Raw genomic sequence first — 17,111 nt, 5'->3', positions numbered from 1 at the left:
TCCCGACCGTGCGGGACCCTCACCGGCGGGGGGACATGGGGGTGGGGATGGGAATGGGGGTACACCCGTGGGGAAAGAGTCCGCTGGGTGAGGGGTGGCGATAGCCTTCACAGTGGGGTCGGGAGGGGGAATCCCCTCCCCGGGCCCCCGTCCCCCGCCCGAAGAGAAGCGGGGTGGGGGCCGGGCGCGGATGCGCGGCTCGTCATTGCTGCGGGGGCTTCAACACCTGCTACTTCTGCTGCTCCGCGGGGGGGTGGATGGGTGGGGTGTGGGGGGCGGGAGCAGGCTTTTCCGTCCAGGGGGGTGGGGTCTGGAGGGTCAGCTGCTGCTCCAGCGGCTTCTCCTGCTACTCCAGCTGCTGTTTCTTCTCTTCCAGCTCCTTCTCCAGCAGCTGCTTCTCCTTCTCCAGATGCTGATCGTCCTTCGGCTCCTTCTGCTCCAGCTCCTTCTCCAGCCCCTCCTCCAGCTGCTTCTTCAGCTGCTCCTTCTTATCTTCCAGCTCCTTTTCCAGCAGCTGCTTCTCCTTCTCCAGATTTTGGTCGTCCTTTGGCTCCTCCTGTTCCAGCTCCTTCTCCAGGTGCTCCTTCTTCTCTTCCAGCTCCTTCTCCAGCAGCTGCTTCTCTTTTTCCAGATTTTGGTCGTCCTCTGGGTCCTTCAACTTCAGCTTCTCCTCCAGCTGCTCCTCCAGCTGCTTCTTCAGGTGCTCCTTCTTCTCTTCCAGCTCCTTCTCCAGCAGCTGCTTCTCCTTCTCCAGATGCTGATCGTCCATCTGGTCCTCTTTCTTCCCCTCCGTCTGCTCCGGCTGTGGGCTGGAGTCGTCCGACTGGTCCTCTTTCTTCCCCTCCTCCTGGTCCGGCTGTGGGCTGGGGTCGTCCGTCTGGTCCTCTTTCTCCCCCTCCTTCTGGTCCGGCTGTGGGTCGGAGCTGACCTGGACGGGGATTGGGCTTTTCACCTGCGGGGTCTTGCCCGGTAGCTCGGTCGGTGGCTTCTGTGGCACTTTCAGTTGCGGCTCCATCTGAGGGGGCGGGCCGGGCTCGGGGCGCAGAGCCGGTGGTAGGACGGTTGGCTGCTTGCACTGCTGTTGGCACGGTTCTTGGACGGGCTGGGACATGGCGGCAAGGTGGGGGGCGAAGGGCGGGTCACCTACGGCCTCGGGAGAGATTGGGGAGAGGAGAGACGGTGGGGAGGCGTTGGGGGGGGGGGGCAAGGAAGAGGGAAAAGGGTGGAGGTGAAAAGGGGAATGGATGGGGGAGATGAAGAAGGGGGCAGAGAAATGAGGCGAGGGGGAAGAGCAGGTAGGGAAAGGGAGAGATGAAGGGTGGCAAGAGAAAAGGAGGGGAAAGGGAGAGTGAGGAAAGGGGGAGTAAGGCGTCCCATGAGCTCATTAGATAGATAAGGTCAGCGTGTCCGGAAATGACCTCATCCTGTGTGTCTCTCCCCCTCCCCCCGCCCCTTGACCCACAGCTAACCCGAGAAAGTGGTGGGGAAGGGGAAGCGTCCGGCCGGCCCCAGGGACCCTAGGAATGGGAGGTCATCGAGTCCAGCCCTTGGTCTTTGCACCAGTGGCATCTTAGATGGAAGAGATGGTAGACAGCATGGGCGATGGCCATGGACTGGACGGTTCCCGAAGGGAAGGGATACAGCAGCTTGGCTTAGTGGAAAGAGCACGGGCTTGGGAGTTGGAGGTCGTGGGTTCTAATCCCGGCCACTTGTCAGCTGTATGACTTTGGGCAGGTCAATTAACTTCTCGGTGCCTCAGTTACCTCATCTGTAAAATGGGGATTAAGACTGAGCCCCACGTGGGACAACCTGATTACCTTGAATCTACCCCAGCGCTTAGAACAGTGTTTGGCACATAGTAAGCGCTTAACAAATACCATTATTATTATTATTATTATTTTTACACACACACACGCTGGCCTGTTCCCTAAGAGGACCCCTCTCTTTCCTCTATTCACGCCCCCCAACAAATCATTCCCCAAATCTAACCACACTCCCTCCTACTGCAAAATTTAATCTGCCCCCTTTCAAGCCCCCAAACTCCGTGAGACAGGCTCTGAGTCTAACCCAGCTGTCTCCCCTTGTAAATTCAAGTTACCTAGCCCTCCCAGACCCACGAGTGGCCGCGAGTCTAACCCAGCTCCCTCTATTGCACGGCCTCCTGAGTCGGCGGAATGGGGGAAGGCGGGGCGGAGTGGACATCCCCATACCCCCAAGGGCCTTACCGTATCTCGAGCAGCGGGTGGCGAGCGGAGTAAGTGGCGGGCAGCGGGCTTGAAGGGACGTTATATACGGGTGTTGAGGCCCGCCCCCCACCCCCCACCCAACCTTCTACCGCGTGAGTCCTTAGGGAGCTTCTCGTGGGTGACCTACCGGTTTCCCAACTCCTCTTTGGTCAACACCCCTTCCTCTTCTGCCCTCCCCCCACGGTGTCTGGACTAGTTAGCTGGGTCCTACGCCCCCGGGACAGGTTAGGGCTGTTTAGGCTGCAGCGCTGGGCATTCTTGGCCAGTCCTCGTCAGACCACTCCCGGGTGTGGGGTAGGTGGGTGGGGAGGGGGAGAGGGAGGACGGTGATCTGGAGAAGGAAGTCCAGGGACAGTCTTCCCCCCCACCCTGCCCTTCCCCTCCCTCCATTCCGGCCGGATTCCGGGCTGCTCTGGCTTTCGGCAACTCTGAACTCGACCACCTCTCACCCCCAATCCAGGCCCCAGCAGGACTCAGGGTATTTATTCATGGTGGCAATGGGGGACGCGGGTGAATTTTCCTACGCTCCCTGACCCTTTGACATGGGTTGGGACGGCCGGCCCTCGCGTGAATGTCCGTCCTTCACAGCCCCGATCTGGGAGCGGCAGGGTGGTGGCTGCCTTTGGAGAGCTAGCCAGGGGTGAAAAGGGGAGCGGAAATGAGCGTTGCCACCCCGCACCCCGAAGCCACCACCTTTCCTCAATTATCGCGGTCCCCCCCGGGGCCCTCCCCACTTCGCATCTCTCTCATCTCTTGAGATTGAACTAATGTCTGTGGTATCCCCCTCCCCCTTCTCCCACCTGCCCTGACCCGCTGCGTCCCCGTGACGCCCCGAGAGGATACTACACCTGTCAGATCAGTCCTATCTGCGTACATCTCCCCCCACCGCCCTCTGATTCAGCTTCTAATCATATGCCTCCTCCCCGCCCTCGCGTTTGATCCTCCAGGAAAACGGGGAGGGGGGGGGTGCACTGTTTCCCCCTGCAGTGGGGGAATCCAGGCGATGAGGGTTCTTTGGGAGCGGGTCAGCTCGGACCTCAGGGTCGTTCCCCCCGACCCTCTTGGAAAGGATGAGGTCAGTCCCCCCGCTCCCTCCACCCCGCACATCCCATGACATAGTGCTTGATGATGAAACCAACAGGCCTGAAATGGTTAAAAATCGGCCCCAACCTGGCCCACCCGCCGGACCGGTTCAAGGGGTTTGAGTCCCCCCCACCTGCCTCTCTGGCTCTTCTTCCGAGGGTGGGGCGGGGGACTGGGGTCTGGGGTCGGGCATGAAAAGTGAGGAGTGACAGTTCTAGGTGGGAGGGGGGAAATCACCCTGTAACCTTCCCAGCGCTTAGAACAGTGCTTTGCACATAGTAAGCGCTTAATAAATGCCATTAAAAAAAATCGGCCATGGGTTCCAAGCGCCGAGCCTTGGGGTCCTCTTCCTCTACACTCCTCAGTCCTCGTAAGGAGAAGTTGGCATCCGGGAAGGTCAACTGGTCCAGCCCTCTGCCTCCCAGCTTGAATTGTTCCTCCAAGGGTTTTTCAATCCCACCCCTCTCCTTTCCGCCCTCCTCTGCACCCCTCCCCCTGTTTTACCCCGTTCCATTCCGTCTCTCTGTTTCTGTGCATTTCTGTATTTCTGACTGTGTGCATCTCACTCTCATTCTTAGTGGTCTCTGACTGCCCATCTCGTTCTCTGTCGGTGTCTCTGTCTCTGTGTTCCTATCCTGACATCCCCAAACCATAAAAGTCCATGTCTTGCCTTGAAATAATAATAATAATATTGATGGTGTTTGTTAAGCGCTTACTATATGCCAGGAACTGTACTAAGCACCTTATTTATACCTCAGAACTTTGTACAGACTTGATTCAACTGGACATTGAATTATTCTGATTCCACTAGTGGTAAAGATTTCTATGTTGTCTCTGCTGTTAGGATTGAAGGGTAAAGGATGGGCCTCTTCTTTGTATTCTAGCATCCTAGGTGCTTAATACAGTGCCCATGCACACAGTAAGCACTCAATAACTATCACTGCTTGATTGATACATGGCATATCATCATGTCTTTCTATCTCTCGAATCTGTGATTCTGCTGTCTTTTCTCTGTGTCTCAGTTTCCTCATCTGTAAAATGGTGATTAAATATGTGTTCTCTCTCTCCCTCTTGGACCGTGAGCCCCATGTGGGACGGAGATTATGTCCGACTTGATTATTACTGTATCTACCCCAGCGTTTAGTGCAGCGCTTGGCACGTAATAATGATGGTGTTCATTAAGCGTTTACTATGTAATGATAATGATAATTTTTTATAGTATTTTTTAAGCGCTTCCTATGTGTCAAGCACTCTACTAAGCGATGGGATGGATAGAAGAAAATCGGGTTGGACACAGTCCCTGTCCCTCATGGGGCTCACAGTTTTAATATACCAGGCACTTTGGAGAAGCAGCATGGCTTAGTAAATACAGCACGGACCTGGGAATCAGAAGGTCATAGGTTCTAATCCCAGCTCGGCCACTTGTCTGCTGTGTGACCTTTGGTAAGTCACTTCACTTCTCTGGGCCTCAGTTACCTCATCTGTAAAATGGGGATTGATACTGTGAGCCCCATGTGGGATAGGGACTGTGTCCAACCCCATTTGCTTGTATCCACCCTAGAGCTTAGATCAGAGCTTTGCACATAGTAAGCGCTTAATAAATGTCATTATTATTATTATTATTATCATTATTACTGAGCGCTGGGGTGGATCAAGTTGGTCATATCCCCTGTCCCATGTGGGGCTCACACTTAAATACTATCATTATTATTATTATTGTTGTTATTATTGTTATTGATGTTGTTGTTGTTTTGGGGTCCTTCTCTGCCTCTCGGTATTTCTGTCAGCCTCTGAGTCGCCCTCCGTGCTCCCCGAGGGTTGAACCCTTGCTGCCTTTAGAACCTATTCCCCTCGGACCGGTTTCTCAGTCAGCTCATTCCCCTCCTCTCCCTCTTCTCCCCCCCTTCACTCCCCCTCCCCTGTCCTCCCGGCCCGTTCCAGGTGCTGAATCACCTGGGTCTCTAATCCCCGCTCGCAGGCTCCGCCCTCCCGCTGCCTCGCTCTCCGCTTCGGACCCAGGGCCCAAGTGCCCCGGGGCGGGGGCACGGCCGGCAGGTTGGCACTTTCCCCTGCCCCCCTGACTTCCCTCTTCCCTCCTCCCTCTCCAGTCGTCCGAGTTCCAAAGCCCCATTCGATGCCTTCCCCTAGCCTCAGCTCAACGCCGGGAAGAGACCCGGAGCGTCCCCCTACTCAAAAAATAAATACATAAATAAAGCAACAACACCAAACCTCGCCCCTTCCAGGAAGCCCTCCCAGGGCGACTCTCCCAGAAGTGACTGGCCCCGAACCCCTAGGCCTGGGAGTCAGAAGGTTATGGACCTTCTGAAGCGTGGCTCAGTGGAAAGAGCATGGGCTTTGGAGTCAGAGGTCAGGGGTTCAAATCCCAGCTCCGCCAATTGTCAGCTGTGTGACTTTGGGCAAGTCACTTAACTTCTCTGGGCCTCAGTGACCTTATCTGTAAAATGGGGATGAAGACTATGAGCCCCCTGTGGGACAACCTGATCACCTTGTAACCTCCCCAGCGCTTAGAACAGTGCTTTGCACATAGTAAGCGCTTAATAAATGCCATTATTATTATTATTATCATTATCCCAGCTCCACCACTTGTTTGCTATGTGACCTCGGGCAAGTCGCTTCACTTCTCTGTGCCTCAGTTACCTCATCTGTAAAATGGGGATTGAGACTGTAAGCCCCATACGGGACAGGGACTGTGTCCACCTCGATTTGCTTGTTTCCACTCCAGCGCTTAGCACAGTGCCTGGCACAAAGTAAACGCTTAACAAATGCCATGACTATTATCCCGAGTTGGGGGCAGGGGTCGCTAAGGGGCAAGCGAGAGGAGAGGGCGGCTGAGGAGGAGCGCTCGGGGGGAGGGGGTCAGAGGCAAAGGTGGCCCCTCGAGGGGGGTGGCGAGGGTGGCAGGTGACGACGGCGATGCCCTTCCCTCCTTCAGCACCCGTTGCCCGGACCCGTGGGGCGGGGGTGTAGAAGGACCCTAGTCTGGATCGGGGCGCTCTGCTCCTCATCAGAGCCACTCGTTCCCCGTTGGTCAGTCAACAATCCATCCTAAACTGTCCTTGAGGGCTGAAGCCCTGGACACCGGGGGAGGGACGGAGGGAGGAGGAGTTTATTTATTCAACCTGAGACCCTATCCCCCTACGGAAAGCATGAGATGAATAGATCCACTCCTCCCCACAAAAGCCCCCTTGCCTCCCTAGGTCTGGATGAAGAGGATGCCGGGAGTGGGGGAGGAGGGTTGGGGAAGCCAGGGGAGGGGTTAGAGGCGTCCTATTGGGGGGGCGCTTGCTCTGCCCCTCGGGGACAGAGGGGCACTTGGGCTGCGGATCAGGACATTTAGACAATAATAATAATAATAATAATGGCATTTATTAAGCGCTTACTATGTGCAAAGCACTGTTCTAAGCGCTGGGGAGGTTACAAGGCGATCAGGTTGTCCTACGTGGGGCTCACAGTCTTAATCCCCATTTTACAGATGAGGGCACTGAGGCCCAGAGAAGTGAAGTGACTTGCCCAAAGTCACACAGCTGTCAAATGGCGGACTCAGGATTCGAACCCATGATCTCTGACTCCAAAGCCCGGGCTCTTTCCACTGAGCCACGCTGCTTCCGTTCGCAAGGAACCCCCACGCGCACACCGCACCCCGACTCTCTGCTGAGAGAGGGATGAAAGGGGCCGCTAATCTGGCGGGAGAGGGGGGTAAGCAAAAAATACACACACACACACACACACACACACACACACACACACACACACACACACACACGTGCGCGCCTGCAGGAGCGTCCCAGTAGCCTTGTGCCCCCTCTTAGAGCCGAGGCTACCTTAGAGAATCCCAGCGAGCTGCATTCTCTCAGCATTTCCCAGGGGAAGCGGCCTCTCTCGCCGCTTTGAACCCCTTGGTCCCGAAGGAGAAACGGGGAAGGGGTCGAGAAGCGGGGGGAGCCATCAGCCGGAGTTGCGGAGGTGGTGAAAGGGGCGTTGGAAAGACCCCGAGGCAAGCGTCGGGGTGTCCAGATGCCGGAGTTCATTCATTCAGTCGTATTTATTGAGCGCTTACTGTGTTCAGAGCACTGTACTAAGCGCTTGGGAGGTACAAGTTGGAAACATATAGGGACGGTCCCTACCCAACAACGGGCTCCCGCTTCTCCCGGCTATCTCGGATCCTCCCGACCCGGCTCCGCTTGCCTCTCTCCCAAAAATTTCAGGAGTTACGGTGTAAGGGAGAAACGGGACCTATCAGTCCTCGGGCCGAATTCCCTGCCCCGGCCGCCCCGGGCCTCTGACTCTCTATTCCTGGGAGGTTTAGTATTATGTATTATTTATTTTTTATTTGTCTAACCTGTCTATTTCCCTGCTTCCAAGACGCTGAATGTCCCTCACCCACCAGGGGTGCCTTGAATTTCTCGATCTTCGGAAGCAGAGAATCCCCACGCGCCCCCTCTCTCTTTCCTCCAGTCCCACCGCCGTTCTACAGTCTTGAGTTCCCTCTCCCTGCAATTTCAACCTCCTCTCCTTTTCTGCTCCCTTCTTCTTGTCCCGATAGTTCCAGATCCGGGAGGCATACCGGCTACGGAAGGGCGTGGTGGAGGTAGGGCTAACGGGCAGGTAGTCCTTGGGAAAGCTTGGGGTGTTTTAGGGGATGCGCCCCTGAAATCCACCGCCCGTTCCCTCCCCTCTTCCTCCCTTCCCTCTTCTTTCTTGCCCCTGCTGCCACGAACTTTTTCACGGTCGGGCCCGCCCCCACAAACCGTCCGTATAAACAGTCGCTCCTACAACCGATCGATCTGCGAAGTTTATTTATTCAGCCTGCGACCCCATCCCCCCACGGGAAACAAGAGATGGATAAATCCACCCCTCCCCACAAAAGCCCCCTGGCCTCCCCGGGGTCTGGGCGACCTGGCCTCTCCGCGGAGGAGGTGGGGAAGAGGAGGATACCGGGTGATGGGGGAGTTGCGGAAACGAGGAGAGGGGTTGGGATGTCCTACTGGGGTCGCTTGCTGTGCCCCCCGGGGGCAGAGGGACACTTGGGCTGCGGTTCAGGATAGTTAGGCTGTGGCTCCGGGTATTTGGGTTGTGGCTCCGGACACTTAGGCTGCGGCTCCGGATATTTGGGTTGGGGCTCCGGGTATTTGGGCTGTGGTTCCGGACATTTAGGCTGAGGTTGTGGTTCCGGACAGCTGACGGGAGGCGGGAGGTTCTGCTGTTTGCGCTGCTGCTGGTCAGCCATCTCTTGAAGGGGAGGGCAGCGGATCTGATAAGGGGAAAGGGAGGTGTTGCCGGGGGGCGGGGTGAGAGGGTAGACCGTCAGCCCTCCCTCCCCACTCTGGGCCTACCACCCCACCTTTCCCACACTGAACCCTCTCCAGGCTTCTCGCCTTCCCCTCCCCATCCCGCTGGATGAACCCAGATGCGCTCCCTCCTGGGAGTACCCTGCTGCACTCGCTTCCCCCCATCCCCACGCCCACTCTCCGGGGTGGGAGGAGTCGCTAAATTAAGAAAGAAAGATTTTGTGTGTGTGTGTGTGTGTGTGAGAGAGAGAGAGAGAGAGAGAGAGAGAGGTGAGAGACAGAGATGGAATAAGAGACAAGATGAGGCAAACAGGAGACGACAAAGACAGAGAGAAGAGAGGGGGAAAACGTACCAGAGATAGGAAAGCGGGAGGCTGAGAAAATTAGACAGCAAACTAACAAAAAATAGAAAGAAGAAAGGCAAAAGGCAGGCAGAATTTGGGGGTCAAAGACAGGCCCAGAGAAGCTCCAGAAATTGAGGCAGAAATGGAGAACTCATCAAGAGAAACAGATTGAAACAGCTACAGAGGAGCAGAGGCTCTCATAAAGAGATACAGAGATGGAGGCAGACAGAAACGGGAAAGAAACAAAGCAGACACAGACATAAAGGGACAGAGAGAGACAGAGAGGCGGAGAAAAAGGCAGCGTCAGTTAGAAGCAGACACAGGCAGGGAGAAAGGGAGAGATAGCGGTAGACGGAAACAGAATGAGAAAGTGATAGAACAGGTAGAGACAGATTCAAAGCAGAAAGGGATAAAGACAGATGGAGACAGAGGGAAGGAGAGACATGCAGATGGAGACAGAGATTCACAGAGGCAAGCAGAGACACCCAGATGGGTGTCTGGGTGGTCGAGACAAATACAGGGAACCAGTGACACAGACAGGCAGAATCACAGAGGGAGACAGACAGAAATGCGGAGGGAGGCAGGTTGGTCCAGGGAGACCTCTCCACTCCTGGATCGAGGTCTGGGGTCGCTCACCTGAGTCGGCGGACAGGAGAGAGCAGGCGGGCAGGGGTCTGCTGGTAGAGAACTTGTTGGGGGACAGAGCCTTTATACCCACGGGTGCCCCAAGCTCGCCGGGCCCCCGCCCTGCCCATCAAGCACCTCCGCCCATCCGGACTCCTCTTTGTCCTCTTTCCCTCCCTCTCCCCTCCTCCCGCCCCCTGGGCCGGGCGGGTTAACTCCCTGGGGAAACAGCAGGCCGGGGGAGGCGGTCATTTCCTCCTCCAGCGAGGCCGCCCGAGCCACAGGGGATGGACACCCCGCACCCCGCCCTGACACCCCGCACTCCGCCCTGGCCCCTGCCCCTGGCGTCCAGGATAACGAAATTGTCTACTTCCTGGGCTCCAGGGAGTCCTGCCACCCCCGTAAGACTGGCATTCTTCCCCCCACCCCCCGTCCCAGGGCAGGAACCTTTTGTCCTCACCTCGTCCTTCCCTCAGTGGCCGGCACAGTAAGAGAGAGAGAGAGAGAGAGAGAGAGAGAGAGAGAGAGAGAGAGAGAGAGAGAGAGAGAGAGAGAGAGAGAGAGAGAGAGAGAGAGAGAGAGAGAGAGTCCTGTCCCCCCTATAAACCTGGCATCCCCGCGAGGGCAGCGACTACTTCTCCTTCCTCCTTTCCTAACCTAGCGCCCAGCACAATGAGAGTGTGTGTGTGTGTGTGTGTGTGTGTGTGTGTGTGTGTGTGCGTGTGCATGCGCGCACTGTCTTTTCCATTAGATTTGCAGCCCCACAAGGGCAGGGACTAGTTCTTCTTCCTCCTTTCCTACCACAGCGGCCAGCACAGTGTGTGTATGCCTGTGTCCCCTGTCTTTTCCATCGGATTGACAGCCCCCCGTTTCCGAGGGCAGTGACCACGTCTTCTCCTCCCTCCTTCCCTCCGCAAGCGTCCAGCACAATGTGTGTGTGTGTGTGTGTGTGTGTGTGTTTTCTGTCTCCCCTATAGGACTGGCAGCTCCCCAAGAGCAGGGACTACTTCTTCTTCCTCCTTTCCTACCCCAGCGCCCAGCACAATGAGTGTGTGTGTGTGTGTGTGTGTGTGTGTGTGTCCTGTCTTTTCCATCTGACTGGCAGCTCCCCAAGGGTAGGAACCGAGTCTTCCCCTCCTTCCTTCTTTCCCCGAAAGTCCAGCACAGTGTGTGTGTGCTCAATAAATACGATTGAATTAATGAATGAATGAATGTGTGTGTGTGTGTGTGTGTCCTGTCTCCCCTTTAAGACTGGCAGCCCCCCGAAGGCAGGGACCGCGTCTTCTTCCTCCTTTCCCTCCCCAAGCGTCCAGCACAGTGCGTGTGTGTGTGTGTGTGTGTACACACCGTCTCTCCCTCCCATCAGATTGACAGCTTCCCGAGAGCAAGAACGGCATCTTCGCCTCCCTCCACCCCTCCCCGAGCTCCTAGCACAGTGGGCGTGTGTGTACGTCGCAGCAGAATGGCAGCCCTTTGAAGGTAGGGACCGTATCTTCCTCTCTCTATGTCTCTGCCCCAGGGCCCAGCACAGTGTGTATGTCCTACCTCCCTCACCAGATTGACAGCCCCCGCCCCCACCGAAGGCTGGGACCGTTCCCAATAGCCACCACCCCCCAATCGCTTAGTACAGTGCTCAGCACACAGTAAGCGCTCAAAAAATACGATTGAACGAATCCCGCACCACGCCCTTGGCAAGGTTCCGGCCGCTATGTATTCTGCTTTCTCCCTCCCGTCCCTCCCTCCCCCTCATCCTGCAAGTGCACCCCGTTCCTGACACTCCCCGTAGCCCGCCTCCTCCTCAACCCGTCCCAATTAAACGGGCGCGGCTCAAACCCGTCCTTTCCTGAACCCTCCGGTCCGGGGGGGAAGGGGCGTGGAAGCATCATAGGACAGCTCCCCCTCTTACCCCATCGTCGCTCATGCTGAGGGATGGAGCAAAGGATCGGGCCCGTTTCCTTCTCTTCGGCCTCCACCCCTACTGCATGGTCTAGCGGCAAAATAATGGGCTTGGGAGTCAGAGGACGTGAGTTTTAATTCCGGCTCCACCACTTGTCCGCTATGTGACCTTGGGTAAGTCACTTCAGTTCTCTGGGCCTCAGGTACCTCATCTGTAAAATGGAGATTAAGACTGTAAATCCCACGTGGGACAACCTGATCACCTTGGATCTTCCCCAGCGCTTAGAACAGAGCTTGGAGCATCGTAAGCGCTTAACAAATACCATTATTACTATCATTATTATTATTATTTTTGTCCTGAGAGGTTCTGGCCGAGTTCCTCTTCCCCATCCCGGTCCAGGCCGTCCGGCCGGGCATTGTGGACTGTCCTCACCGACTTCTTCAGCGCTCATCCCCTTAATTAGGGTCTTTAGCCACGGGAGGAGGGGCAGGGGATGAGCCCGTGACCCCGAGTTTGTGGTGTACTAACGGGAAGGGGGAGAGGGGAGTATGTATTCTGTCTCTCATCCTGGGGTGGGGAGAGAGAAGGGGAGAGATGGAGAAGGAGATAGAGTCTGAGAGAGACTCCAGCAGTGAAAGAGACAGAGAGGGACAGCGAGGGAGAGACAGTAAAAGGGAGAAATGGAGGAGGTGACTTCTTTGGGGGCGACACGAGAGCTCCCCCAGTTCAGTGAGCCTGCATCTCGGCTGCTCAGGGAAATCCAGTCACCATCATCTCGTCTCTTTTCCCCTCTCCTTCCTTTCCTTTCCCCATTCTATTCATTGATTGATTCATTCATTCATCCAATCGTATTTATTGAGCACTTACTGTGTGCAGAGCACTGTACTAAGCGCTTGGAAAGTACAATTCAGCAATAGAGATAATCCCTGCCCACAAAGGGCTTACAGTCTAGACATCAAAACAAGTAAACAGGGATAAATATAAATAAATAGAATTATAGATATATACACATCGAAACAAGTAAACAGGCATTAATACAAATAAAATTATATGTGCATATATACACAAGTGCTGTGGGGCGGGGAGGGGGGATAGAGCAAAGGGAGCGAGTCGGGACGACGGGGAGGGGAGGGAGAGCTGAGGAAAAGGGGGGAATGCTTCCCGTATCCCCAGCTCTGGAGACCGAGGGGAGTCTAGAACCTCCCGGGGGCTGGGAATTCCTGGGAGAGGGTGGGTGGTGGTGCTAGGATAACCCCATCCCCCTATTTAGCCCTTGTCTAACCCCTCATTTCCTCTTCTTCCACTTCCTTCCATATCTCCCTGACACTTAGATTTGCACACTTTCTTCACCCCCTCCTCAGCCCCATAGCACTTGTGTCCATATCCGTAATGTATTTATTTATATTAAGGTCTGTATCCCCCTGTAGACTGTAAGCTCATCATAAGCAGGGTACCTGAATGCCAACTCTATTATATTGCATTCTCCCAAGTGCTTAGTTCACTCCACCACTTGTCTGCTATGTGACCTTGGGCAAGTCACTTTGTGATCTTGGGCAAGTCACTTTGTGACCTTGGGCTAGTCACTTCATTTCTCTGTGCCTCAGTTACCTCATCTGTTAAATGGGAATTGAGATTGTGAGCCCCATGTGGGACAGGGACTGTGTCCAACCCAATTTCCTTGTATCCACCCTAGTGCTTTGTACAGTGCCTGGCACATTACAAGCACTTAACAAATACCACAGTTATTTTTATTATCGGTAGAGTACTCTGCACACAGTTAGCGCTCAATAAATACAATTCATTCACTCAATCGTATTTATTGAGCGCTGACTGTGTGTGTTTATTTTGGTAGTGAGCTGGTTAGGTTGGCCTCGAGGTATGTGGGTCCCTGGCTTCTGGGTATCCATCTGAAGGGTGCAGAGCATTACCCCAGCTCTTGCTATCATCTCAGCTAGCCAGCTTCCAAAGGGAAGGAAAGAGGGAAAGGAGGTAGCAGTTTGGCTATTGGCTGGAATCCTGACAAATCGAAAGGCCGGATTTTGGCCACCATCCCTGCTTCAGGGCTTTAGAGCTGATGGTATTTGTTAAGTGCTTACTATGTGTCAAGCACTGTTCTAAACGCTGAGGTAGATGCAAGCTAATCAGGTTGGACTCAGTTCCTGTCCCACATGGGGCTCACAGTCTTAATCCCCATTTTACAAATGAGGTAACTGAGGCACAGAGAAATGAAGTGACTTGCTCAAGGTTACACAGCAGACAAATGGTGGAGCCAGAATTAGAACCCAGGTCTTTCTGATTCCCAGGCTGGAGAACACAACCCCCCCCCCCCCCCGCCCCCAACCCCGCACCCCGGTCTCCACCTCCTACCCCGATGAAGGGAAACATAAAGTCAGATACAGAAAGAGACACATAGAGACAGAGACAAGGAAACATAGGGTAAAATGGAGGGGCCTTTGGAGCATCCCAACCTTGGCAGGGACAATCCAGGAGGCCTTCCTGGAGGAGGCAGAATGTGAGGAAGAAGAGCGGCTAGATTGACAACTGCGAGTTTGGGGGATCCCAGGGAGCGTGGTTCAATGGATAGAGTGCGGGTCTGGGAGACTGGGAGACAGGAGGCCACCTGGCCTGTATGTCCTCAGGCAAGTCATGAAACCTTTATGGTCCTCAATTTCCTCATTTCAAAATGGGAGTGAGATCCCTGCCTTCCCTCCGGCTCAGACTGTGAGCCCTGAGCGGGACAGGAACCATGTCTGATCTTATTCATTTGTAACTACCCCCAGTCCTTAGCTCAGGGCTTGGCTCATGACAAGTGCTTAGTAAATGCTGTAATTCACCATTGGTAACTGTAAAATGGGCAGAATAATCCCTGCCTTTCCCTGCCTCCCAGGGAGGTTGTGGAAACAATTCGAGATCCCAGGAGGGAAAACCCCAACAGACTGGACACATTCCAGGTGTGAAATTGTAAACTCCTTGAGGGTAGGGATTGTGGCTTCTAATTCTATTGTATTCTCCCACACTCATGGCCTAGTGAAGAGAATCCAGTCTGGGAGTCAGGTGACAACTCTCCTACTTGCTTACTGTGTGACCTTGGGCAAGTCACTTAATTCCTCTGTGCTTCAGTTTCCTCATCCATAGAAATACCTGTTCTTCCTTCCGATTTGACTGTGAGTTCAGTGGGGACAAGGACTGTATGTGTCTTACTTGCCTGGAATCTACCCCAGTGCTTGGCACATGGTAAGATACCCTCAGCTTTATTATTATTATTATTAAGAGTAGTGTTCTGCACACAGAAGGCGTTCGATGAATATCACTGACTGATGGATTGGTTATAAGTTTGGGCCGGGCAGGATCGGGATGGAAAAACAATGTCCATCTGCTGGCGGAGGTAGGAACGGAACAGGCAAGGTAGGTGCGTGGCTTCGCTTGACCACAAGGAGGCGATAGCGGACCAAATACGGGTTTTCTCCTATCCACCGGTGCAGATAACAATAATAATAATGGCATTTATTAAGCGCTTATTATGTGCAAAGCACTGTTCTAAGCGCTGGGGAGATTACAAGGTGATCAGGTTGTCCCAAGGGGGGCTCACAGTCAATCTCCATTTTACAGATGAGGTAACTGAGGTACAGAGAAGTTAAGTGACTTGCCCAAAGTCACACAGCTGACAATTGGCAGAGCTGGGATAATAATAATAACAATAATAATAACAACAATAATGGTATTTGTTAAGCGTTTACTATGTGCAAAGCACTGTTCTAAGCGCCGGGGTGTATACAAGGTGATCAGGTTGTTCCACATGGGGCTCACAGTCTTAATCCCCATTTTACAGATGAGGTCACTGAGGCTCAGAGAAGTTAAATGACTTGCCCAAAGTCACACAGCTGACAAATGGCGGAGACGGGATTAGAACCCGTGACCTCTGACTCCCAAGCCCGGGCTCTTTCCACAGAGCCACGCTGCATACTTGTTAAATGCTTACTATGTGCTAAATACTGTAGTAGATACAAGTTAATCAGGTTGGAAACAGTCCCTGTCCCACATAAGGCTCGATTCCTCACCCCCATTTTACAGATGAGGTAACTGTGGCCCAGAGAAGTTAAGTGATTTACCCAAGGTTGAACTGCAGACATGTGGTGGAGCCAGGATTAGAACCCAGGTCCTTCTGAGTCCGAGGCTCGTGCTCTATCCACTAAACCACACCGCTTCTTTCAGCCCTAGAGAGGGCTCAAACGAGTAGAAGGCTGGAGCGGTATCCTGGCCCCTGAGGATCCCAGCCATTGCATGGATCGATCCCGCGGGATCAGAGCTGGGTTTAGGAGCCTGGAAGGGAGATACTATCTGGAAGAGCGTCTGCTTATGAGTACAGGGTTTGGGGGAGGAGGTGGGGTGAGGTCGGGTGAGCAGGGAGTCTGGTCACCTGGCTGCCTTCATTCCCAAATGCTTTTTAGAGTCTCACAGAGCTGGTCTCCATGATCTGCTTGGAATTCTCAGTCCCCCCCTGGATTGAGAATGGCACTTTCAGTACTCCCCATCATTCCTCAGAACTCTGGAACCCTCAGAAATCTCCATGACTCCTGAGAACCTGATCCCCTTTCCCCCCAAATCTACCTGTGATTCTGAAAATGCCTCATGTCCCCTCTGAGCTCCCAATTATCCTTTCAGAAGTTGCTTTGACCCCGCATGACCCACCCCCCTGAAATCTTTATGACCCATAGAAACTCCCTAGGCCTCTCTGGAAGCCACCTCAACACATCCAGGGCTTTCCGGGACCCTCTTGTAGGCTCTCACAAACCCTCAGAATCACCCATTCTCCTCAGAATCAATCAGTTAATCGATCAATTGGTAATATTTAGTGAGCATTCATTTATTCATTCGATCATATTTATTGAGAGCTTATTGTGTGTAAAGCACTGTACTAAGCATTTGGGAGAGTATACTCTAACGGTAAACAGACACATTCCCTGCCCATAACAAGCTTATCTACTGTGTGCAGAGAACTGAGCAACTGAATTTTCCCAATCTCCATAAAGCTCACATCCTGGATGGGTCAAGGAATGTGAGTGAAGGGAGGCAGATTCTCTGTGACGGGAAAAGCCCACCGCTCTCTCTGTTAGAGAAGCAGCATGGTCTGGTGGATAGAGCATGTGACTGGGAGTCAGAAGGCCCTGGATTCTAATCCCGAATCCGTCAATTGTCTACTTCGTAACCTTGGGCAAGTTACTTCACTTCTCTGGGCCTCATTTACCTCACCTGGAAAATAGAGATGAAGACTGTGAGCCCCATCTGGTTCAGGGACTGTGTCCAATCTGATTTACTCATATCCTCCCCAATGCTCAGTACAGGGCCTGGCACATAGTAAGCGCTTAACAAGTACCACAATTATTACTATTATTGCTGGCAACCCCTGGGGGATGGAGGTGCTCTCCTGGCCCTATCTATGGTTCCCCAGTGTGAGAATTGGCCCCATACTTCTCCCCAGGCTCAGAAGGAAGTGGTAGCGGAATCAGGGTGTGAGCTGGAAGTTCCTAAGTCTCAGAAAGACTTCTGGGATCCCCTGCCCTACCCCTGGGCAGGCGAATGCCTACACCATCCAGATGGATGGAGATGG

General features: G+C 54.0%; 1 protein-coding gene across 1 annotated transcript; it reads right to left on the bottom strand.

The window, feature by feature from the left end:
* Positions 1-286: 286 nt before the first annotated feature.
* LOC119947000 (involucrin-like) lies at positions 287-3,122 on the bottom strand. Its single transcript, XM_038768475.1, has 4 exons — positions 3,047-3,122; positions 2,781-2,876; positions 2,226-2,273; positions 287-1,143 (listed from the first exon to the last, which is right to left on the bottom strand). Exons 1-4 carry the CDS (start codon positions 3,120-3,122, stop codon positions 347-349), a joined length of 1,017 nt encoding a protein of 338 aa, XP_038624403.1. The 3' UTR covers positions 287-346.
* Between the last annotated feature and the right edge of the window lie 13,989 nt (positions 3,123-17,111).

This window comes from Tachyglossus aculeatus, chromosome Y4 (assembly GCF_015852505.1).
Source record: "Tachyglossus aculeatus isolate mTacAcu1 chromosome Y4, mTacAcu1.pri, whole genome shotgun sequence".
Taxonomy (NCBI): Eukaryota; Metazoa; Chordata; class Mammalia; order Monotremata; family Tachyglossidae; genus Tachyglossus; species Tachyglossus aculeatus.
Note: the sequence above shows the minus strand (reverse complement) of the source record. Positions and strands in the feature narration are given on the sequence as shown.